Source organism: Mesocricetus auratus, unplaced genomic scaffold (assembly GCF_017639785.1).
Source record: "Mesocricetus auratus isolate SY011 unplaced genomic scaffold, BCM_Maur_2.0 Super-Scaffold_100014, whole genome shotgun sequence".
Lineage (NCBI taxonomy): Eukaryota > Metazoa > Chordata > Mammalia > Rodentia > Cricetidae > Mesocricetus > Mesocricetus auratus.
Genome location: NW_024429197.1, coordinates 29,822,176 through 29,848,129, shown reverse-complemented (window position 1 = coordinate 29,848,129; position 25,954 = coordinate 29,822,176). Strand labels below are relative to the sequence as shown.

General features: G+C 43.6%; 1 protein-coding gene across 5 annotated transcripts in view; it reads left to right on the top strand.

Moving 5' to 3' along the window:
- Positions 1-11,668, top strand: part of Eps15 (epidermal growth factor receptor pathway substrate 15) — a 98,782-nt gene extending 87,114 nt beyond the window's left edge. For 4 of the 5 annotated variants that reach the window (XM_040756978.1, XM_040756977.1, XM_005072120.4 and 1 more), the window contains exons 22-25: positions 729-805; positions 2,169-2,331; positions 5,790-5,971; positions 9,191-11,668. In XM_040756978.1, coding sequence (XP_040612912.1) covers positions 729-805; positions 2,169-2,331; positions 5,790-5,971; positions 9,191-9,337 — 569 coding nt within the window. In that variant the 3' untranslated portion in view covers positions 9,338-11,668. The remainder of the gene's footprint in view (positions 1-728; positions 806-2,168; positions 2,332-5,789; positions 5,972-9,190) is intronic. The other variant, XM_040756979.1, reaches the window with a different exon arrangement.
- Positions 11,669-25,954: the final 14,286 nt, after the last annotated feature.

Below are 25,954 nucleotides of genomic sequence, written 5' to 3'. Positions count from 1 at the left end.
GGCCAGTGGCTCAGGCATATTACTGAGTAGCTCTCACAATTAAATTAACCCGTTTTTACTAATTTGTGTATCACCACGTGGCCATCGCTTACCAGTAATTTTCTGGCATCTCACCCCTTTATTGGCTACATGACCTCTCCCCAACTCCACCTTCTTTCTCACCTGTAACTCTGTTTGGATTTCCCACCCAGCTATTTTCTGCCTGGCTATTGGTCAAATCAGCTTTATTCATTAACCAATAAAAGCAGCTCATATTGACCCCATACAAAAGGACATTCCATATCAACTATGTGAGGTTGAGCTTGGGGTGTAGAGTTGAGGGAGAGTTCATCTTAGAATTCTTTGATAAGAAGCTACTATTTGGGGAACTTTTTCTTTAAGTTTTTTTTTTTTAACTATTTGTCTATGTGTAGGTATGTGCATGTGAGTATAGATACCCATGGAGGCCAGAAGACAGCATTGGACCCCCTGGAGCTGGAATTACAGGCAGTTGTGAGCCTCCCACTGTGGGTGCTGGGAACTAAACTTAGGTCCTCACCTTCAAGTAGCACCTAGGTTTGCTCTTGGGTCACTTACTGCTGATTTATACAAAGGAATATACCATATTAGATTTCCAGTGGCTACCTGGTCTGTATAGAAATTTAGGAATTATTTTTCTGAATGTTATGAACAGAAAAAAAAGGACATGAAATATGGTGTCTTACACTGATTTTCTTTACTCCTTTTAGCCACAGACCCTTTTGCTTCTGTTTTTGGAAATGAATCATTTGGAGATGGATTTGCTGACTTCAGCACATTGTCAAAGGTAATCTGTCGTGATTAATAGGACAGAACAATACGTCATGTTCCATCAAATGAGTGTCCTCCTTACAGTTAGAACACTCTCACAAACCTGGATGTGACTGCAGTCAGTCCATAGCAGGACTGATTTCAGATGGGTATTACAGATGGGTTGCAGAGTAGTCCAATTTCTATACATAGGAGGCAGTAGTATAGGTGGCTACTTTCTCTTCTGAAAGATCTACTCAGTGTCATAATAGAGTTGTCTGTCTGTTTAGTGTTTCTTTGCAGTGGAATTACATTTTTTCCCTGTGTACTGTCTGGGCCAATGGCCATAGCATTCATCCCATCCCCTGTCTAGTGACTGATTGATTTTATCCTTTGAAGTTATTAGGGTCTGTACCAAGTTAAAAGTGCTTAAACTCTCCACTCTATTGTCCAGCATAGCTGTAGTATTGATTTAGGCTTTGACCGGATTTGAAGATATGCTAAATTGTTTGTCCCCAGGGAACATTTGGCAGTATCCAGAGACATTTGTGGTTCTCAAAACTAGGTGGAAGATGGTGCTCATATCTAATGAGTTCATCCTTCGGTACACTGCAGAGACACCACTTCCACCCCCTGAATGTAGTTATTCCATCCCTAAAAGTTAGTTGTGCAGGTGTTGAAAAACACTGGCGTAGTCCAGTGGTGGTGGCCCATGCCTTAATCCTAGCACTCAGGAGGCAGAGAGGCAAGCCTGGTCTACAGAGCAAGTTTTAGGACATGGAAAAGTTCCAGGGCTACATGGAAAAACCCATCTCAAAAAACCAAAATGGAAAGAAAAAAACAAGTAAAGCATTCGCCTAAATAAATCATAATCTGATTTGTTACAGTAAAGCCAATCTTTCATAATCCCCATATATTTGAAAGTCAGAGTTTTCAGATTCACATTAAGACTTAATGTTTCATGGGATCAGTTTTCTTTTTAAAAAAGTGACTCTTAGATTGTCTTTATAGTTTTTCTAGAAGCTATTTTCTCTAACATTTATCGTCTCTCCTATATTTAAGTACACTGAGAAGCACAGAATCAACCATTCCTCTTGTTGCATTATCTTTCAGCTCAGACAGTCTATTGGGACCTCAAGAAGTTTTGTATTGCTTAATGTTTATTTACTAATAAGTCTTCAATCTAGAGTTACCTTGTTTGAATGTCTGTTGCTCTTAATAAGTAATGCTATGAAAATGCCTACTCATACAGATCAGTTTTAGTCCTATTTGTTTTTCAATGTAAAGGGTAAAATGTTACTTCTGGGAATTGAAATAACACTACTGATACTTAAATCATTCACATGAACAATATGACCATATGTATATCAAACTGTATAAATGTTTCTCTTTGAACAAAGGTCAACGATGAAGATCCTTTTAATCCTGCCGTATCAAGTTCTGCCAGCAATGTGGTCATTCCAAAAACTGTGTTAGAGGAAACATCCACCAAGAGTGAGGATGTGCCTCCAGCACTGCCGCCCAAGATTGGAACTCCAACAAGACCCTGCCCGCCACCCCCTGGTATGAGAGTTGGGGCCTTTCCTAGTTCAACTTTATGCCTTTTCCCTCTCTAGAAAGTATAGTGTGGGCCTTTCATTGTTGTGTATTAAAGGTCCATAAGCAAGAGCCAAGCACTTAGCAAAAACTTGCTGCTGACCTCTTCCAGCTGGCCATATGTTCCTCCCGCTCCCCATTTCAGAAAAAGTGTGGGCAAAATCTCATTGGTTTGGTTTTGTTTTTTGGAAATCATTGATTATCATTTGAATAGCAGTTTCCTATACTCTGGTTTTTAAATTAATTTTCTTAAGAGAAAACTAAAGTCTCCGTAAATCCTTTACTTTTTTTTGTTTTGTTTTGTTTTGTTTTTTTGAAAAAGGCATGGATGGAGCTGGCAAAAGTGGTTTAAAAAAAGAACTGTTTGCCTTTTAAAACTTTTAGTTCAGATATATATATATATATTTTTGGTTTTACGAGACAGGGTTTCTCTGTATTGTTTTGGAGGCTGTCCAGCCCGGCCTCGAACTCACAAAGATCTGCCTGCCTCTGCCTCCCGAGTGCTGGGATTAAAGGCGTGCGCCACCACTACCTGGCGCAAAACTCTTTTAGTTTATAATAGAATTTGTTTTGTTTTATTTGAGGTAGGATCTGACTAAGTAGCCTTGGCTGGCCTGGAACTTGTTATGTAGACTAGGCTGGCCTTGAACTTAGAACTTTTGAAGATCCACCTGCCTCTGCCACTTGAGTGCTAGGTTTAAAGGTGTACACCATCACACCTGGCTCTAAATGTCTGATTTTAAAATTCTTTGTGTAGTCTAGGAACAGATTGTAGCTGTATTTTTTTATTTTGTTTTGTTTAGTCTGTGTGGTATGTAGCACTACACCAAGGAAAGGGTTGTTTTTAATGCAGAATAAGGTATCCATGAAGGCAATCCCCCTGCATATGGGTAGCTGCTCTGTGAGAGGACACAGAATGTTGTTAGGGTTTTTTTTGTTGTTGTTGTCTTTTTTGTTGTTGTTGTTTTGTTTTGTTTGGGTTTGGTTTTTTCGAGATAGGCACAGTTTTTTATCCCTAGGTCATTCCTGGGTAACGTTTCAGCCCCAAAAGTTAGATGATCACACTTTTATTTTTGTTAGATAATCATTCTGCCTTTTCATAATATCTTCCCCATGGTATTTGATACAGATTGCACATGTAGTTGCTAATGTGTAAATATCTGTTCAAAACTTAGATAAATGAGTTAAGTGGTTTTCATCTTTTAAGGAAAGCCACCTGTATCATACATTGTTAGAAGTGATCAGAGTCTATATTTTTAGAATAATATTTTGTTCATTTACTCTTTTGTACCCATGTGAGTATACTTTTAAAACTCAAATGCCTTAATAGTGAGAACAGGCTAGTGTTCTGCCTGGTCCCGCCACCCTTTAGTTCCAAATAAACACACAGAGACTTATATTAATTATAAACTGGCCGATGGCTCAGGCTTCTTATTGGCTAGTTCTCTCTTAATTATTAACCAATTTCTATTAGTCTAAGTATTTCCACATGGTCTTGGCTCACCAAAGAATGCTCAGCGACCTATCTTCCTGGTGGCTGCCTGGCATCTCTCTGATGGCTCCTCTCTGCATCCTCTCCCCAGAATTCTCCTTGTCTTGTAGCCCCGCCTATACTTCCAGCTTGGCTACTGGCCAATTAGTGTTTTATTCATCGTCCAATAAAAGAAACATATTAGCAGCATACAGAAGGACATCCCCCATCAGGCTAGTGAGATAGATGGCTTAATGGGGCACAAGTACTTGCTGCATTTGGCTGGTGACGTGTGTTCAAGTCCCAGAATCCATGTAAAGTTTCAGAGACAGAACTGACTCCATAAAATTGCTCTGAGAACATCTGTGGCACACATGTTCATTCTCTATATGTACAGCATATACAATAATAATGCTTAAAATATTCAGGTGCGCATCATTGTAGAAGGAGCAAAGGAAAGAATGGTTTGTCGACAAGGTCACTGATTAGGGGCCTTAAATTTATAATCTGCTTACCCCCAGCATCAGTTTCTGAATCCCACCCCACCCTGAGGTCTCACAAATGCTAGATAAGCACAGAGAGTTATATTCCCAGCCCTTAGTTTTTTGGGTTTTGGTTTTTAATATACATGTATGTATATTAAATATATATGTATTTAATATATATGTATGTATTTTTTTGATAGTGCCCCATGTAGCCCAGCCTGGCCTCAAACTGAATTCTTCATCCTTCTACTTCTACCCACATTCCAACTGCTAGTATTGACCCCAAGCTTGGTTTTGTTTTCCTTTGTTTGGGATGTTTGTTTGTTTGTTTGGATCTTTTTACTGAAGCTGTAGAGCAAACTAGGGCTTCATAAGCTACGATTGGAACCATTACTTTGTGATCTTAAGTATATTATTTCCCATGTCTAAGCCTCAATGTCTTAGTTGTTATATGGTAGCTGTTACTCAGATCTTGCCTGCCTTCACAGGACTTTCCAAAGGCATGTGGAGTGATATTTGATAGAAGCATCTTTTGTAAAGTATGTTTATGAAAGGAATTAATTATGACTGCCAGCATACTGCACTCACTATAGGAAGAACATAAAGAAATTTAAATTTCTCTTTTTTTCAAGAAGTGTGGCACTTTAACTAAAACTTTACTATTAGAGAAAGCTGGGCATGATGGTGCATGCCTTTAGTCCTTGCACTTAGGAGGCAGAGGCAAGTGGATTTTTGAGTTCAAGGCCAGCCTGGCCTACAGAGCGAGTTCCAGGACATCCAGGGGTACACAGAGAAACCCTGTCTCAAGAAAACCAATAAATAAATAAACAAACTCGCTTTGATAATGAATTATCAGGGTAGCATACTGTTATTTAGTCAAAGTTTAGCTTGTCAGCAGCTATATATAAAGGCTATGGACTTCTAAGTGTTGCTCATTCTCAGCTTGAAGTTTTATAGATGGCAAAAAAATAAGTGAGGTTTTGTCAAGTTAATCTTACATTTTATGCTGCTAGGCATTGTGTATGTGTAAATATACTAGAGAAAAGACAGAAGAAATTTGCCACGCTTCAAAGTCAAATATCTTTGTTGTCACTAGTGAGAGGCTAAGACTCTAGCAGTCGGGGCCAACCTGTGTTTATTCTTTATCGGTGTTCCTTGCTTATCATTATCTTCCTTAGGAGCATGCTCCTTTAAATGGAGAAAGACTCAATCTTTGAACAAAATCATGATTCTTAGCTCATTTCTACTTTTTTGGTTTTGGTCTTTGTCCATTTAGCTGCACCTGCAGTGTATCTGAGAGAGAAGTGTGAAAGCTTTGAGCACAGTTGATGTGAACACTTAGAACCACGTTGAGAATGTGCCTGGGTTCTCTGCCCACCACCTGCAGTTCTTTAACGCTCTCTGTGAACATGTTCTTGTGTGCTTGTGTTTGCTGTATCTACTGGTTAATTGTAATGATTTTGATCCAGGGAAAAGACCCATCAACAAATTGGATTCTTCTGATCCCTTTAAACTGAATGATCCATTTCAGCCTTTCCCAGGCAATGATAGTCCCAAAGACAAAGATCCTGATATGTTTTGTGATCCATTCACTTCTACTACCACTACCAATAAAGAGGCTGACCCAAGCAGTTTTGCTAACTTCAGTGCTGTAAGTACTGTAAATGGGCTGTTCGGGGGAGAATCTTTCCATTTATAGTTTGAAGGGTTGTCAAAGATGTCTTCATAGACTTCCAAACTTGCATCAGTTTGCCAACATACTAAAAATTATTTATTCACCCCCAAGCAAAATCTGTTTGGATTTGTTTTGCTGGTTCTTAGGTGATTCTATTGTTCAGCTGATTTTAGTTGTCTTGGTTCTTTTAAACAAGTTGTTTTATAAACCTGTCTTTCAGTCCTGGTAATATAAATATAAGTAAAGTCTCGACAGTTGTATTTGGCAAATTGTTATACATGATGGTGATTTAAAAGTTTGCTGTCTGCCTACTGTGTATAATGCCGGTAACAAGCTTGTATATTTGTAACTATATATGTGTGTTCGTGTACAAAGCTTTAGCAGTTTCTAGAGACTGGTTGACAGTTTCTGTGAGAGACAGTGCTGGGAGTTCTTTGAATACAAAGCAACACTCTTTACTCAGTATATTCAGGGTTTGTTGTTGTGGTTCTTTTTATCCATCTGTGAACCCAGTTGCTCATTCATGCTAAGCTTGTGCTCTACCATGATAACCTTTTCAGTTTTATGAAATAAGCTGTTGTTAATATCTAAGAATTCTGGCCTGGTGGTGGTGGTGGTGGTGGCGGTGGCGGCAGTGCATACTTTTAGTCCCAGCCCTCTTGGGAGGCAGAGGCAGGTGAAGCTCTGTGAGTTCAAGGCCAGTCTGGTCTACAAAGCTACACAAAGAAATTCTGTCTAGGGGAAGAAAAAAAAAAGAAAAGATCTGAGAATTCTTTAAGAAACTTGGAGACGTGTTATGAGAATAACTTGGACAAAGCCTTTATGATTGTAGAAATGTAGCAACCAGTTGTGGATGCATCATATATTTCATCATTACTAAGATAAAACAGATTTTTTTTTAATGAAATTCTTAGAGTAGCTAACAAAGTTTCATTTTCCCAGATTTTTCTTTTCAGGCAAAGTGACATTCATTACCGCTGCCTTTTCTATAAGAGGAATTTCCCTATTTATCAACTTTTATCCTTGACTTTAGAGATTTAAGACTGAGTGGCCAAATGCCCCTGACCACAGTTTGCCTAATGTTTTCCTCCTCTGAGTACCATTTGGGTCCTTTCACTAGTTATTTTATCCCTGTTACTACTCTTGTACTTAGAAAAGGGACAGGCAGGAATCCATATGCAACTAACGTAGTTGCAGTACTCACCTTTTGAGTTTGTCCTCTTAGGTCCCGGGCCATCTCCTAAGTGTAAAGAAACAAGATAGAAGTCCCTATTTTTAATATTTCAAAGAAATGGCAACTCAGAATTATCTTCCATGTCAGGTGGAATTTGAGTTGTTTCAAGAAAAATTAAGAATTGGCCTTCTTAGATTGTAATTCGTGGTCTAAAATAACATGACAGTTTGTAATGTTCAGGATGTTAAATATGGTTCTGCAAGTCAAAACCTGGTTGGAATGAGTTTTGAACAATAGTGGAGGTATTTTGTTGATTTCATACTCAGAATCTCAGTACAGTACAGCACAAAGTAACTCACAGTGAAGTCCTCCATTTTCATTGTGTGAGATTTGGTAAGCATACCAAGAGTTACATGTACGCTGTCAAAAGCCTTCCACTTTGTTTCACTTCTTTTGGGCCTTCTCATGTGTCAAGGCTGAAACCAAGTAGATTTTTGTATCTAGTTTCTACTGAAGTTGAAATTTGATTGTAGTGACAAATATTTTTCCAATCATCATCAATATTAAGGTTTTACTTAAACCATACCCCTCCCACACATACACTTGCACGTGCACACACACACACACACACACGAATATACTGGGTTTTATAAAAAAAAAAACTGGGTTAAAAGTTCTTAAAGATTATCAGAATCTTCAAAATGTTTTCTAAAAAATATTTGTTTCACAAACTGTTAATCTGTCTGATGTTCTTATATATAGCAGAATTTGCCTGGTTTTGCTTTATAATTTTGGAGTTCCCTGAAAGGCCAAGTAAGGCAGCATCCAATCACCAATCACCAGTGGCATTCATCTTGATGCATGCTGCCATGTGGTTATAATTCCACCACTCAGGACACGGGCAGGAAGGTCACAAGTTTGAGGCCAACTTGAGCCATCTAGTGAGATTCTAACTTTAAAAAAAGCAAGAGCAGAGGGGGCGTGGAAAGCAAAGGCCCCTGTCCCCTTCGCTCCCCTTCATTCGCATTGGGCATTAGTGCCCCCCCCCTTGAAGCAATAACTCCAAGCAGGCTCCAGCCCCTGGACCCCTGGGGTGGCCAGGGCCCTCCATCAGCTCCCACCTCGAGGGGTGGGGGGACAGCACTGCCTCTATGCCCTGCAGAACAATAACACTATATTTATTTTTGGGTTTGGCCAGGGAGGCGCAGGGCCATGGGGCAAGCCAGGGGACCAGAGCCCTTGGCTGTACAGAGACTCTATTTAATGTATATTTGCTGCAAAGAGAAACCGCTTTTGGTTTTGAACCTTTAATGAGAAAAAAAAATATACTATGGAGCTCAAAAAAAAAAAAGCAAGCAAGGAAGGAAAAGTATCACTATGTGATAAGTGATCAATAAAGTTTAAATAGCAAGCATTTTACATTGAATTGAAAGACTACACCACTCCTGGCTTTTATTTATTTATTTAATTTTTTTTTTTTGGTTTTTACGAGACAGGGTTTCTCTGTATTGTTTTGGAGGCTGTTGGTCCAGCCCAGCCTTGAACTCATAGAGATCCGCCTGCCTCTGCCTCCCGAGTGCTGGGATTAAAGGCATGTGCCACCACCGCCGGGCCTGTTTTTAAATCTCCTAGTCTATCCTAAGCATTTCTCCTGTTTTGAGATAGGATATCACTATATGTCCCAAATTGGCTTCTGATTTGAAGTCCTCCTGCCTTAGGCTCCCATATGCTAGGATTGCAGGGATGTGCCACCATGCCTGTAATTTCTAATTTTTAAAGTGATACTTTTAGCATTTTATCTCATAGACGTTATTGTATTTTTATAGACTTTACTTCCCAAAGATTGCATTAAATTTTTAAACTCAGCCAGAACTCACTAAGTAGTAAGACATATTTTCAGACAAACGAGGAAGTAATGCTATTCCCAGAGTCCGCTAGGTAAATGCTCTTTTATAAAAGCTCTTCTGTAAGCCTTCGTTTATCTTCCTCATTCAGTCATCTTTTGGTCTTTTACACGGCAGTATCCCTCTGAAGAAGATATGATTGAGTGGGCGAAGAGGGAGAGTGAGAGAGAAGAAGAGCAGAGGCTTGCCAGACTCAATCAGCAGGAACAAGAGGACCTGGAACTTGCTATTGCACTTAGCAAATCGGAGATATCAGAAGCGTGAGGGGATAGTTGTCCTTCGTCAGCAGGACAGCAGTGCTCTTCTTGGATACTGAAGCTATTTTCCATGTGCATCAAACTACCTATGAGCATGGGATACAAAAAGTTTGAGATTCCTATAAATGTGACAAAAGTGTAGCTTGTTTCTTTGGGGGGGCTATTTCAAATGTGTCTTTTATTTTTTCTTCCAAAAGCAGTACCCTAATTAGACAGCTTCACCTAGGCCCCTGTTCTGCTGTGCATTTACAGTGAGCTCTTGCCTGCTTATACTATTCCCTGTAAAGCTAGAGCACCAAGCCTCTGCCTTCTGGAACCTAGCAGATGTAGTTTTGCACTGTGCTGCCCTTGTTCCTATGACAGCAACTGGAGTTCTGAGAGTGTGAGGTTTTCTCCCTGAGCTGAGAGGTTGAAGGGAAAGGAGAAGACCATCCTGTTTCTTTTCTCGGTACAAATTAGCCAGTTAAAAGTGTACTTCTGGAGAAAATGCAACTTGTTATCTAAGACAAGGCAACATTCTGCAAAGATCAACTCCACTGGATGAATAAATTTAAACCATTATTGCTCCAGGCTCAAGTAATTCCTAAATAAAAGCATTAAAGCCTTGTGTGTGAAACCTTTTTAAAACAGCTTTCTCTGGACTTAAAGTGGTTTAATATTAACAGATACCTCGCTGCACACTTCCTAGTTATAAAACAACCAATTTCTTGCAAATCAAATTTGTAAGGAAATGTTCATTTTAAGTGCTAGTGAGGAAAACTTGTAACTTAAAATACAGCCTGTCAGTTTAAGCAGTGAGCCTGGACCCATCTGCCTTTGCAGCCACACTGGCCTTCTTAGTTCAGAAGTGTTCTGAACTAGAATTGGAAGGTACTTGGTTTTCCATTGTATGTTTTGTTTCTTTAGTGGCGGCCCAGCTATTTGCAGTGATACAAATGAAAGAAATAACATATATTCCCTCGCTTTTTGTCTGTCTTTGTAGTTTAAATTACTTCATTTACTTTATTTTTTCATCTGTAAGATTGGCAATCTACCCGCTACCCCATCCCCCCAAAAATTTCCTGGTTTTTAAATTGGGAGAAAAATAAACAGACTTACCAAAATATCAGAGCTCTGCTTTTGTTATACCCATCTTCTGCTAGACTGGCCTGACAGACAGCTGGATTTGAAATGAACTATGACTATAAATTGTATCTTTTTTTTTTTAACATGAGTTACTAATTTAGTGTTTTCAATACCAAGATAAAGAAAATACACCTACAAACTAATAAAAATTCTCTAGGGTCACCAAGTTAAGGTGGTATTGAACTGTGTTGACCAGAGTAACTTACTGCCTGGCCTATAAATAAATCCACAGTACCTAATCAGTCCGTCTGGAAATGGTGCTTCCTTCCTTCCTTCCTTCATTCTTTCATTCTTTCATTCTTCCTCTTTCTTTCTTTCTTTCTTTCTACACACTATTGGATGGCTGGAATTTAAAACTACCACCTTCTTTTTGCACTGCTAACTTTTTTCTGCTTTTGTAAATAAATATTTCAGCATAAAAGTCATACATACGACATAAGGGCTGAATCATAACCACAAGGCTTTAATTGTGATAACTAATCCAGTGACCTAAGTATTTGCTGCAAACGGTGACTGAGAAGGTCATGTTGAGAGTGTGATAGGCAATGTTTTCTGTTTGTTCCCCCTTCCCCTCTCTCTTCAGGAGAAAGGTAAGTTGACTTGAATAACCTTCTTTTGCACTGAGAAAAGTGAAAAATGTTTGAAATGCTTTAAAATTTTTTAATTAAAAGATACTCTGGAAATATTAAATATCTGTAACTTAATAAACAGCAACTTCTGATGTGTAGTAAGTGTGCCCTAATCTTCAGTGCACTTAGCTGGGTCATAGAGACTCATCCTTGGTTAAGATATGTATACTCAGTGGGCCAATGTCGTACTAAACTGTGTATATATTATATAAACATATCTATATCTCCATGCTTGATTGTATAGGACGAATGTCTTAAGAGTCATTTGTGATGTTTTATGGTGTTGACCCTGGCTCCAGAGCCTGCGCTTGAAACAAAGACAAAGTTTTAACCATCTTTTACCTATTTGTTCAGCTTTATTTGAGCTCTCTTCACAGAATTTTTCTCATGTTTCAAACTTATAACTTACAGTTGTAATTACAAGAATAATAAACTTTAAGAAATAAAAAGTTACTATCTATCATTTTGCATTGAAGCTTTGTACTCTTCTTTGCTTGAGGAGGGATAGGTGTGCCATTGGCATGCGTTATCCTGTATAAAATGTTTTGGACAGTATTATATAGAATAAATAAATGTTGACTATCCCTTTTTGTTATTTTGTCCTGTTTTGTGAATGGAAGTTAGAAAATGTGCCTGCATAGACATAGAGCCTGAGATCCGTGGCTGTGTCTATGTTATTGAGTAAGGACCTGTGCCTTGTATACTTAGGAAGCCCCTGTCCTCCATCCCTGTTCTTTCAGAAAATCCTTTAAGCCATACACGGTGGGGCATGCCTTTAATCCAGGGGTAGAAGCAAAGAGACCTCTGAGTTTTGGCCAGTCTCACCTAATTCCAAGTCAGCCTGAGCTACATAGTGAGACCCCTTTTAAAAACAAAAGACAGTAACAACGAAAGAAAGGTTTTTTAGCCTCTGATACTCTGAACTTGGTTTTCCTCATTAATGAGTTAGACAGTCTCAACTCCATTCTCCTGGGTAGTTGGGATTATAGGCATGTAATACCGCACGCAGCTTGATACCTTTTTAATATTAGTTATTTTAAGGAAATAAGTCCACCACCACTACCACCAACCCGGGCCCCCATGCATGGCAGGCCAGAACTTTACCCCTGAACTCTTCTCCCGGCCTCATGTAGTAGACTGTGTCATATATGTGAACCCCTATGGCAAGCATTTTGTGTGTTTCTTGTCTAATTCTCATGGTAGGACTAAGTAGAGACAGTTTTTATCCCATAGATAACAAGTAGATGAATCAGAAATTGAGTCCTGATCTCTTGATTCAACATCGTAGTTTGCTTACCTTGCTTCGTTTGTGTGGAAAAAAATGCTTATAGAAAATGGTAGGAACAGGACATGACAAATAATAGCAAGTAATATTTAAGGTTGTTATTGTGATCTTAAGTGTTTAACAAAATACCTGTCCACTTGATCCTCACAACCATAACTCTGAAAAATACAGGCACCATCTCCATGTTTATCAGAAATACCCAAATGAGAACCCAAGAAACTAGCTCCAGAGCGTGACTGCTATTTGGGGTGGGTTTTTGTGTGTGTGTGTGTGTGTGTGTGTGTTTGCTATTTGTTATTCTTAATACAGACAAACCAGAGTAGAAATGCCACAAGAATCTGTCCATTCACTCATTGAAGTATACCTACTACATTGTACCTAGTATCTTAAACACTCTTCAGTCCAGTGTGGTAGGGCATACCCTTAATCTCAGCACTGAAAAGGCAGAGGCAGGTGGCTCTCTTAAATCTTAGGTCAGGCTGGTCTACACAGAGTTCCAGGCCAGCAAGAGCTGAATGTTGAGACTGGAAAAGGAAGAAAGAAAGGGAAGGGAGGAAGGAAGGACTGATATTCAGGGCCTAGAGAGATGGCTAGGTGGTTATGATCTTTTGTGGGTATAGTTCCCAGTACCCGCACTGTTTACAAACAACTGCCTGTAACTCCAGCTCCACGAACCCAGTGGGTTTTCTGTTCTCCTCAGGCACCCATACTCATAGGCACAGATACGAACAAACACATAGCTAAAAATAAAATAAATTTTGAATAAAAAGCATTGTCTAATTAATAGTCTTGTTTAACTTACATGAGTTGCTGATATATGAGAACTCAATTGTTAATCATTAACATTAATCCATATACCTGGCAGAAAAGGCCAGCCTTGCTTATTAAAGAAATACAAGTATAAGGCAGGTGGTGGTTTATTCCTAATTAGACCACATTCTGGATGCTGACACAAGAAAATTCTCAGTTACAAGTTTGAAGCAAGCTAAGGCCACATAGTGAGATTTTTATCTAAAAAACAGTGGAAAGAGGGAGGGAAAAAAATCTGAAACTCTAAGACCAAAGAACTAAAAGCAGTAAGTCAGGCAAAAATGAAGACTAACCTGTGATGATGGACTCCAGAGGAAAACATGACTAGGGAAATAAAGGGACTGAGCCTGTAGCTCGGTGGACAGGGTGCTCGCCTAGAATGCATGGAGACCTTAAAACCGGGGCAGGATGTTGCATGCCTGTAGTAACAAAACTGGGGGGTGGGGGGAGAGGAGGATCAGGAGTTGAAGGTCATGTTTGACTATATAAGGAATTCAAGTCCAGTCTAGATTCCATGAGCACCCCCCATTCTGAATAAAAGGGTGGTAGAAAGTAAGTTTTTAAAGTTGCAAGTAGCTCAGTACAGCCATACATTTTATTTGTGGGTAAAGAACGAGTTATCTTAGGTTTTTGTATAAAATCGCCTTGGTATTTGAGGAAATTTCTTTAGGGAAAAAAATGAAGTGGGAAGTCATCCAATTGAGAAGTTTGCCCTCAGTGTTATGGCTGAATCCTAAGAGATTAACAAATCATAGGACTGCCAGGCACTGGTGGCACGCCTTTAATCCCAGCACTAGGGAGCCATAGGCAGGCAGATAAATCTGAGTTCAAAGTCAGCATGGTCTACAGAGCAAGTTCCAAGACAACAGCCAGGGCTACACAGAGAAACCCTATCTTGGGGGATGGGGCATGACTCATAGGATCTGAGTAGATGTTGGTGAGAGGAAAGGAGTAACTAAAATCTAGCATGGCCTAAAAGGTATGCTAGATTGTTGGATCCACCTCAGTTTATGATTTGGTAGATCCAGTGTAGAATCCAACGCCACACAGGATTTGATGTGTATTTGAAAAGGTTGAGTCTCCAAGAGGCTTAAGTAGGTGTCATTTCTTATTTTAGTGAATTCAGTCTGCTCTAAGGTCGGACCTTTCTTTAGAAACCTGATTTCATCAGTAAATGAGGCAGCATCTGTTAATGGAGGTCATAGGGACTGATAAGTAAGGACTGAAATATCACTTTCCCATTAACTGTCACTGGGCTTTGAATATGAGTCCTTCCTTCCCCGTGCACAGGCCTGTCTTGATCTCAGCTACCTGGGCCACGGACATGGTTTTCAAAATGAATATGCTTATCAAGCTGACATCTGGTTTGGCTGGTTGAGTGGCTTTATGTCCCTTTGGAGTAACTGCATACCTATGCTTTTGATTCATTGTGTGTAAATCTTTCAGTGTGTTAAAGAGCATAGTTTTAAATCTCAAGAAATAGAATTTGTCATCAAACATGTGCTGGGTCACAACGAAATGAAAGCTACTGATTTTTAAAAACCATCTCAAATCCAAGTCCTAATGTTATGTATGTCGTGCATGCATAAATGATATAACAATTATCTTGAGCCAGGGATGGTAGTATGATACCTATGGTCTGGACAGTAGCTGCAGAGGCAGAGGATTGCCTGTTTTCAGTCCTCAGGATGTACTTTGTGAAGAGAATTGACTAGAGTTGCCTCACACACACTCAAAAATGTGAGATAGAGAATAAAAGGTATGAAACTGTTCCCTTTCAGTCACTTACATAGAACATTTATTTTCTTTTAATGAAATTATCACTGAAGGAGGTGCACAGAACGCTGTTAGCAGAACCTCTCTGTTGGTGTTTGCTCATTGGTATAACAACTCTTGTAGTATGTGTTGTTACTGTCCTAAGTCTAGTGATGAGACAGGGAGGCCAAGGTTTCAGGTAGGCATTGGGTCTAGAGCAAGTGGGAGATGGGAATGATAAAACTACATTCTACCTTAGGGCTCTTACAGGATGCAAAATAGGATGAGACGGAAAGTGGTTCCTAAGCCCGTACATCCTAACAACTCCCATGGCAGACAGGCGGGACTCACATGTGCCACCTGACTGTTCAGGCCTACCTCTAACACCCTCCTGGCATATATGTTATTGGGGTGAACTATTCGCTGCCATCCTGTCTCAGTTATTAAAGCTGAGATGTAGGGCTGGAGAGATTGACGGTTTGGTGGGTAAGAGCAGTTGTTATTCCTGTAGAGTTGTTATTCCTGGTTTAGTTCCCAGCACCCTCATGCCAACTCACAGAAGTCTCTAATTCCAGTCCCAGGGATTGGACATGACCTTACGGCCTCTGTGGTCAGTGTGCAAATGTGGTATGCTTAGTACATGCAGGGGGATACACAGACACACAAAAATAAATCTTTAGGGAAACCAAAACGTAAAAGGACACAGGGATGTTCTGGAGATTGAGTTGAGGAGTTTAAAATAATGCTAAATACAGTTCTAAATAGACACTGAAAAGTGGGAAATGCCCAGAAGTTTAAGAACCTTGGGTTGAGCCCAAGCTCCTGACTCATACTCAGAATCATTTCTAAACTTGTGGGCTGAGATGGGGGCACTGACTGTTGCCTGGACTCTGGAGCTGGTGTGTAAACACCCTCCCTATAGTGCCTGCTACTGGTGACAGCTTACTGTGTTCTGGTTCCCTCATTCACCCAACTGTGTATAACAGTGGCACTAGGTTCCAGGAAAGACAGACAGGGTGCCTCCTCTGTACCCTCATAAAAATCTGAAGAATGAATCTGCGCATGGTGGCTCCTGCACGTAATCCCCGCACTTGGGAGGCTAGGGCAAGGAGACTGTTCAAGGGCAGCCTGGGTTACAGAGTGAGACCCTGTTGCAACAAACCAAAACTAATGAGGGGAGGGAGGGCGGAAGCGGGATCATGAGGAGTGAGTGATTCTGTAGATCACCACCGAAAGTATGTAGTATGTAGTGTGTAGTGTGTAGTGTTGGGTTGGTGAGATGACTCACTGGGGAAATGCACTTGCCACCAACACTGAGTTCAGTACCCAGAACCCACCCACATGGAGAAAGAGCCAGCTCAAAAGTTGCCTCTGAACCCCAAATGCATGCACAGAACTAAATGTTTACAAAAACTATTAATTAAATATGTAGTTCTAGCCGGGCGGTGGTGGCACACACCTTTAACCCCAGCACTCGGGAGGCAGAGGCAGGCGGATCTCTGTGAGTTCAAGGCCAGCCTGGTTCCAGGACAAGCTCCAAAACTACACAGAGAAACCCTGTCTCAAAAAACAAACAAAAAAGTAGTTCTAAATACTTGAGAAAAGTAGACAAAAAAATGTAGCCTCTGGACAGGGAGTGACTTCCGGGGAAGAGAGCCTAGAAGGCTTCCTGGAGGAAGTGGTGTTGGCTGTGAGCCCAGAGGCCGGGCAGGACTTTAACCCTCTAATAGACTGGTCCCTGGGCCTGTAGGAGGCTAGGGTTCTTATCCCCAGGGTATCTTGCCTGAGTCCAGGGGAGTCTGACTGTCTGCAGTGCCCAATACTGCCAAGTTGAACCAGGCTTTGGGGACCTGGAATTTGTAAAGCCTGTGGGTACACACGAGCTGGAATTTCAAGGTCTGGACACACTAGTTTTGTAGTTTGATAGGCAGCATTCTCAGGCTCTTGTTGATCTCCCTGGACTCCGAGGTGTGTCCTCTGAGAAAGGGGGAAATGCCACCTCTTCTCAGCCGAGCAGGGATGAATGAGTAACTACCCAGATGGTATATTTGAGGCAGGACCAGAGACTTCGGTAGAGGGGAGCCATGGAGCAAACGATGAGAGAGAGCCAACCTGGCTTGGCTCTACAACACTGTCTCTGGAAGTTAACCCTTCTGTTCGTCACTTCTGCCAACTGTGAAATGGAGGTATGTGGTATTTAATATGTTGAAGATAAGATTTTGTGTCGAACCTGTGACTCAGAGGTTGACATACTGAAAACTCCTAACTTGGAAGACTCAGTCACTATGTATTGCGCAAGCACCTGGGAGGCAGACCAACCCAAAAGGTGAAGAGAGCTCTCAGTCCCTGTGCTCTTCCAAGATAGCCTCGAGGAGGTCCTGGATCCAAGTGTTTGCAAGCTGCTCCCTTGCCTCTTATCTTTGGTTGAGCTTATATAAGAACCCTCAGTTGCCTGCTGGACTGCACTGGTGGGGTGCCAAAGCCCCTTCTTCCTTAGAGGTCATGTAAAATGCTGACACACGTGACCCACGGAGAGAGGCTGTGGCATTTTGATCTCTGACCTATCCAACCTAACCCTGAAACTTGCTGATTAGAAGTCTGTAAACTGGTGCCTGGTCTGGCTGCAACCTTCATGCTCGTCCCTTTTAGCCCTCTGCAACCCCCTTCCATTTGAGCTCAGTGCCCATCTCTTGACCCAGTTGGAAGCAGCTAGCCCTGGAAAGGCGGTAAAAGGGTTAGCTGGTAGAGCCACCTTTGTCAGGGAAAACCCTGATCAGGCCATCATCGCCACCCACAGTATGGGGGCGAGGCTGTAAGTCTGCCACTGGCCCAGTGCGTGATTCAGGACAAACTTGGCCTTCACTGTGCCCAAGGATGGGTCTCGACCAGTTCGAGATGAGATCCCAGTCTGGTTCTGGATAGAGTGGATGTTCCCTTGTCCCGCAGGCTTGTTGCAAGGATGTTTGTAAGGGAGGCGCTCCGCTCGGCCAGGGAAGGGAGGAGCTGGGCCCGCCCCACAAGGCGTCCAGGTGTTGCCACCAGAGAGTCCCAGCCGCAGCTGTCACCGCGAGGGGCCGCCAGCGCCGCGGTCCCAGCCAGCCTGCATCCATGGCCTTCCTGACCACCTGGAGGAGAGCGGTATTCAGGAAAAGAGACCTGAGGTACAGAATGGCGGTGGCGCTGGAGGGAACTCTGCGAGGGCCCTGTAGTATAGACGGGAGGGACAGCACAGAAGCCGGTTGGAGACAACAAGTCACTGCTGAGCTTGGGGATAACAATCACCCTAGTGCAGCCGGGACTTCCTGCATCCTCACATGCTCCCTGTTCATCTGCACTCTCTCTGAGCCGGTTGGGGTCTAAGGATAAAGGGATGCACCTCACTCCGCCTAAGCCTGGCTGCTGATGTACTGGGCCAGCCCTTGAGGTGTTCAGGGAGGAGGGCAATGAGAGCTCTGTGGCCCACCCCAACCCCACAAAAGCATCATCCTCTTGGGTTGAGAAGGAGATCCTGGTCCCCAGCCCCAGTTCCGGGAAAAATGTGTGCCAAAGTTCCCCCAAGTTCAGTCCTGTAGGATGTGTCATTGCTCTCTTCTGGGTATCACTTACCCAACTTCTCCTGCATCCTGGCTGAGTTCGTCCTTCAGGTGTGTTTGCTACCAGAAGGAATAGCCCTGATCTCCTCGAAAGTCCTCCATACTTCATGCTCACACCGCTGTGCCTGGGAGAGGGCCATGCAGCTGTCTTCCCCATGACTGTCCTAAGCACCCCTAACTTGACAAGCCACAGTCCTGATTCTACATCTTCACCCCAAACCCGTTCCTCATCCTGTGTCCCCATCTCAGCAAATGGCACCGTCATCCACCCGGTTGCCCAAGCCTGAAACCTGGGAGTCATCAGTGACACCTCCCTCCTCATCCCTCCCTAGCCTCCACATCCTGCTGATTTTATCTCCAGGATGTCCGACTCTGCTAGACAGTCGCAGCAGCCCCTAGCTCTTCCAGTGTCTCCATTCTCCCTCCACACGTATCCTTCCTAAAGTGCAAGCCAGATGCTTCTCAGCCTTCTACTTTTAAAGTCTTCAAGGCTTAGGCACATAGTTTAACTAGCATGCAGGAAGACCGGGAGTTCAAGGCCCAGTACCTAGTGAGTCCAAGTTTGAAACTGGCCCGGGTTACATACGTGTCTGTCTAAAAAGAAAGCAAGCGCTCGCACAATAGCCCGTGGCTGCTCGTCACCTGGAAACTGAGGTAGTGGCAGCTGCCTTGTGATTCTCTTACAGCTGGGCTGCAGTTGCTCAGATCTGCCTGTAAGACAATCTCGCCACTCTTTGACACCTTATAAAACTCAGTTAAGGTATCCTCTTTTGAAAGTCCCATCTGAGTCATCATCTTTTTAAATTAATTTATATCCTATTTATTTATCAAGGAGTTAGGCATGCACATGCCACAGTCCACATGTGGAGGTCACAGGACAACTTTCAGGAGTCAGATCTCTGTCACCATGTGGGTCCCAGGGATAGAACTCAGGTCAGCTTGGCTGCAGGCCCATTTGCCTGCTGAATCACCTAGCTGGCCCTGCGTCTTCTGGGTCACTAACACCTTTTCTTCTCTTTTATGGTTTTCATTCGGTCTTTCAGCACACTCTGTGGAACACTTGCTTGTTTTGAGGCATTGGGGCCACAGTTTGAGTTCAGACACAGAGGCCTCCGCTCTTGGAGACCATATTCTAGTAAAAGACGCAAACACAAACACAAGTAGACAAAGGGACATCAGAATTAGACACTGCGTGAAGCTTACAATAAGATGACGGGTGCACAGTTAACATGGGTCATGCGCAGAGCCTTCCACAGTGAGAACGGTTCTGTCAAAGCCCAAGGTGTGCCTGAGGGAGCAGAAAGGGGCCGGGAACTAAAGCTCTGGGGATCTCAGAGAAGTGAATTGGAAGGAATCCAAAGGGTCTAGCCTGTACACCTTAGCAGGAGCCTCACCACCTCCTAGCCCGGAACTGACTGGTAGCCCAGCCAAACCGCAGTCCCCAGGTGTGGTATGAGCTGGAGAGAGAGTCCCTGCTCTTGGTGTGAGTCTGAGTCAGAGGAGCCCTTGAAGCCTTGGGTGCTGAGGGAGGGTGGGGAGGCCACTGCTGAGTTTTAACTCATTATTCTCAGGTCCTCCAAGCTGAGGTGACTCCTAGGCTTGTGATTCTACAGTGTTGGCTGTTTTTATTCCAGGGTTCTGACCTCCCATGATTTGGGGGTAAGAGTTAGAGGTGGGAGATGCTCCAGTCCCAGTGGGAGGTCATGAAAATCTTCCAAGTAAGCTTTGTCCAGCCTTATGAGTACAGGAAGACAGAAACATGGAACAGTTGGGGGGCTTTCTAAGATCAGGGAGAAATGGGTTATTGGGGTCACATCTTGAGATCTGCCAGTACCCCATTTCCTGAAAGACCCTTGGCTTTTTTGTTTGTTTGTTTTTCGAGACAGGGTTTCTCTGTGGCTTTGGAGGCTGTCCTGAAACTAGCTCTTGTAGTCCAGGCTGGTCTCGAACTCACAGAGATCCGCCTGCCTCTGCCTCCCGAGTGCTGGGATTAAAGGCGTGAGCCACCAACGCCCGGCAAGACCCTCCGCTTTTAGGAGCTGCCTTGTTTCTTTGGAGCATTGTTAGTTCACCTTCAGTGACCAACTCCACTGTCTCCTAATGCTCACCTGATACTTCCTGCAGCTGCCTGGCTGCCAAGCCCTCAGATGGCACTGGAAAGCTTTGTACCCAGAGGCCGCACAGGTTTCTGGGAACCCTGACTTTGAGATGACAAGAATGACTTTGGAGAGAGTGTTAGACCTCCTTTGCTTGTTTGTTTGGTTGCCCTGAGTTTTCTTATTGCTTTTGAGATGGGGGTCTCATTATGTAGCTTTCCCAGGATGCCCTTGAACTCTCAGCAACCCTACCTGGGCCCTCTCAGTGCTGGGACTGCAGTTGGGTGACACCACACAGCTAGCTGCTAAACCTCTCTGTTTCCTCATCTGCCAAATGGGGGGATGTCTTTGTTCAGCTCACATTTAGGGGATCATGTTGGTGAGACTTTTTGGGTGTAGTTCTGGCATTCCTAGGAGAAACAGTCTCACAGCAAACTCCCTGACCCTCTGGCTTTATAGTCTTTCTGTCCCTCTTCTGCAGTGTTTCCCTGAGAGTGTTTTGAAGATGTAGCCACTGGGACTGGGCTCCACAACTCTGCTTTTTGAGCCTTGTAGCTTTCTGTAATGGTCCCCATCTGTTGCAAAGGGAAGTTTCCTTGATGAGGACAAATGTAGACCATAGTTAGGGATTGTGCTGGTTTAGTAAAATGGTGGCTATGGGTTCTCCAAGATCCATGACTAGTCCTGGGTAGTTGACAACAACAGTAGACCTGCTAAGATGGATGGGGAAAGCCCAGGAGGCCTCAACCCACCCATAAAACCACAGGGAACTCGGGGAACTAAAGAAATTATCTTCCACAGGGAAGAGTACACCATTTATCCAATACCAGATGATCAGCCTGAAAACATACGTACAAGTAACATTGCAGACAGAGCAGGTTGTACTTATTCATTTAGGAGTTTATATATGTATATAATTACAATTAATGAAAAAAGGCCGTGAATTTGAAAGCGAGTAAGGAGGGACATATGGGTGTGTTTAGAGAGAGGAAAGGGGGAATTGATAGTTATAATCAAATAGTTATAAACAAATTCTTTTTAAATGGGAGTGCTATTAGGAGTTGCCTGGGGAACTGTGAAGGCTTTGGAAGTTTCTTTTTGTAAAGCACTGACAGGAAGTGACTGCATTTGTACAGATCACCTCCTACTGGGATAGCCCTGGAAGGTTGGGGGGGGGGCTTTGCTTTATCACATGTGTTTGCTTGGTTTCCAAAGTACAGAAATGCATTTATCCCATTCTGGAAGTGGGAAGCCCAAACAAGGCAGATTCTGTGTCTGTTCAGTCATCCTCAGGAGCGTGTCTGTCTTGGGCATCTTCGGTAAAAACAGCTCTTTCCATGTTGCTAGAAAAACAACTCAAGGAAGACAGTTTACTCTGGCTCACAGGTTAGGTAGAGTACAGTTCATCATGGCAGAGAAGTCAAGGCAGCCAAAACTTCAAACTGCTGATCACATGGCATCCACAGTCAAGAAACAGTGGGGGCTGTGCATGTGCATGTGCAGGTATGTGCGTGTGTGTGCATGTGCACCTATATGTGCACATGTGTGCATGTGTGTGGGCGTGTGTGGTGTGTGTGTGTGTGTGTGTGTGTGTGTGTGTGTAGGAGTGCACATGTGTGTGCAGGTCTATATGCATGCACCTGTGTGTGGAGACCAGAAGTCAACCTCAGGTGTTGTCCCTCAGGAGGTACCCACCTTGTTTTTTGAGGCAGGATCTTTCACTGGGACGGGGGCTCTCTAAGTAGACTAGGCTGGCGGGACCTGAGGAAGCTTCCTTCCTGTCTCTGCCTCCCCAGTGCATGCCACCAGGCTTATTATTATTATTATTATTATTATTATTATTATAGCTAATGTGGGTGTATGTGTGTTTTGGCACTCTTCTGGAGGTCTGAGGACAACTTTCTGAAATTGGTTCTTTCCTTCCACCATGCATCATAGAGATCCATTGAACTCAGGTTGGTTTGGTGACTGTTTTTATTTTTTTAAGAGGGTTCTGTCTAACTAGGGAGATGGCCAGCTGTTAAGAGTACTATTTGCTCTTCCAGAGCACCAAGTTAGTCCCAGCACCTACATGGCAGCTTACAACCACCTGTAACTCCAGATCCAGGAGACCCTCTTCTGGCTTCTGTGGGCATAAATATACACATGGTAAAAACACCTGTGAACATAAAATTTAAAATAATAATAAGTTGGTTCTGGGGATCAAACTCAGGCCCTGTCCTTGCTTGGCAAGCTTTCTGCTGGCTGTCATCCCAAGCCCCCAAGAGACTTTCTTTCTTTTTTTTTTTTTTACGGAGTTAAAAAGTTGTTCCTAAGCACAGACCAGACCAGACTAGCACAAGGACACTGACAGCTCTGCAGGTCATGTCCTTCTCCCTCACCACTGTGGCCTCCAAGCCCAAATTCCAAATCCCCACCCCTTCTGAACCAGGCCCCCATCTCTAGATGCTGCCCCTCCTGCCTCCGGCTTACAGGAAGCCCCAGCTCTGCCTCCGTGCCACCAGCCAAGCCAGGCCAGGCCACGTGCCACTAGTTCTCTATTTGGCACTGAGCAGGGTGGCCTTGAGGTGCGGCCACAGTCCCCGGAACACCTTCTCTGAACAGCCCTCCCATGGATGCAGGGCCTGTTGGGTCTCGTTTTCCTACTTAGTGTTCACAGCAGTCCCCTTACTGTCATCCTGGGGTGTCAGGGCAGGGTTGCAGCCTGCTTCCCAGCCACCCCTCCCTATGCAGCCCCAAGCCAGCTGGGACATGGCAGGACCAGGCATCTACCCAGAGCATCCTGGCTCTGCGGCCGAGGTTTTAGCCTTATCTCTGGAGCCTGGATCCCTTGTGTCAGTCAGGACAGTCTCTTGTCTGCCTCATTGTTACTTCCTTACTAGTACCTGGAGACAGGGCCGGGCAGAGGGGTCCCAAGCCTTGAGCCTGATGTGTCAGGAGACTGTAGATCTCCCTTCTCTCCCTTCTCTTGGGGGATGAGGAGAGGGGTGGCAATATTCCCAAGGTCTGGCAGTTTGTGGGGACAAGTACACTGGAGGGAGCAGGCCCATCCAAGGACCAGGCATCTCCCAGGGGATCACTGCTGGGGAACATTTTAGACTTGAGACTCATGCCTGTAGTCTCAGCACTTAGGAAGCAGAGACAGGAGGATCGCCATAAGTTCAGGGCTAGCCTGGTCTAAGGATCAAGTCCATAGACCACATGGAGAGTTTCACAAAACAAAACAGCCGTGGCTGCCGTACCCTCTTCAAGGGCCCACGTTGATGGACCTGTTTACGCCTAAAGTATTAAGAAGCCCAAGCCTGTAACCTACCAGGCTGATCTTAGGGCCACAAGAAGCTGAGTTCAATTTGCTACAGTTCATAAGGTGGAAGGAGAGGACCAACTTCCCTACGTTGTCCTCTGACCTCACAGGGCACATAGCCTGTACTTGCCTCTTCTCTGCACAGAGATGGATTTAAAATGTTTGAAAAGAAATAAAGGCTACTTTATAGTTACCAATTCAGCTGTGTTAGGAAAACTCCAGAGACAATGGCCAGATCTGGAATGGCAGAGCCTGAAAAAACATTGTGGGGGTGGGGGAGGCAGCTGAGGGGGCATTTGGCCAATGGGCTGCCCAAGTTACAGTAAGCCCCTGTCCCAGCATTCCCCCTTCCCTGAGTGTTGGAGTACTGTCCCAGGTTGATGTATGAAAGAGAGAGGTTCCCTGGGATAGAGGCACAGCTGACTCTCTAACTTAAGCACTTTCTGTGGTAAGGGCATCACGTATCACACACCTGCATACTCCATTCCTGTTACCCACATTTCAAATACCTGTTTCCCTTCTGTTCTCTGTACTGGACTCCACTTGTAGCAGACCCTTTGGACTCAAGATATTTTTGGATGAGCCCAGGTATATATGCCTATAAAATAGGTATGCAAATTAAACCTTGATTGACTAATAGTAAATCATACAGATATTTATTTTAAAACAGTTCTTTGGCACACACATAATTTTACCATTTATTAAAGGTGAAAGTAAATTTGGACACCAGTAAGATGAATGTGCTTGTGTGTTTTTTCTATTTACTTATTATATGTGTATGAATGCTTTGCATGCATGTAGATATGTGCACCACATGTGTGTTTATTGCCTGTGGAGGCCAGAAGAGGTTCTTAGATCCCCCGAGACTGGAGTTACAGATAGTCATAAACTGTTGTGAAGGTGCTGGGACTTGAACCCAGGTCCTCAGGAAGAGCAGCCAGTCCTCTTTATTGTGCCCAAATTCTGAACCCCCAAATCACCAACAGACCCGATCCAATGCCAAAGCAAAGTGTTTTTTAATTAATTAATGAGTTAACTGTATTAACTCAGGTCCTCAGTCCTTCTGACACAGTGAGTGGCGAGAGAAGGACCTGGAAGGACTGTGGGGCAGGGAATATATTGGGGTAGAACAAGGGGAATGTCTGGGGTCTGCAACAGTCTCAGGATTGGTGCACTTCTGGGCTTGGGCGACCTGTGCTGAGCTGATTGGTCAACTGCAGCTGTAGGTGGGTTGTTATGGTCTATAGGCCCTCCCAGGTGGTTGTTATGCTCTGCATTCTACTGTTACCATAAAGCACATCCAGAGCCCACCAGCTAACTTATGATTGGTTCCTTGCCACATGGAGGGTATCTGGCTTCCTAGTGACTAGAAGGTCAGGAGCTCAGCACTTGCTGCTGAGTCAGGGCCTATGTCTTGCTGGGTCTTTTCTGAAACCTGTCATGGCTGCCAAAGCAGGGGCTAGGTGAGGGTTCAGTCCCTTCACCCTTGATCACCAAGCCATCTCTACAGCCACTTATTTAACTTTGGTTTTTGTTCTTTTTGAAACATGGTTTCTCTGGGTAGCACGTGCTATCTTGGATCTATGTAGGCCAGGATGGCCTCAGACTCACAGAGATCCACCTGCTTCTGCCTCCCGAATACTGGGATTAAAGGCATGCACCACAATGCCTGCTTTGTTTGGTTTTGTTGTTTTTAAGACAAAGTCTTACCTGTCGCCTAGTCTGGCTAGAACTCATTGTGTAAGTCAGAACTACCTCACACTTGGGCATTCCCAAGCCCTGGGGTTACAAGTATGAGTCACCCCCCCACACACACACACCAGCATCAAGCAAGCAGTCTTTGAAACTGTGCATGCTAATACAACCTAACCCAAAGATGTATTAGCTTGATACTAGAAATGATGGGGGAAATACTGAAAGTCTTTATTTGGGGAGCCCTGTAGATGGCTCAGTGGATACATGTGCTTGCTCAGCAAGCTTGAGGACCCGAATTTGAGTCTCTAACAGTCATGTAACAAGCCAGGCAA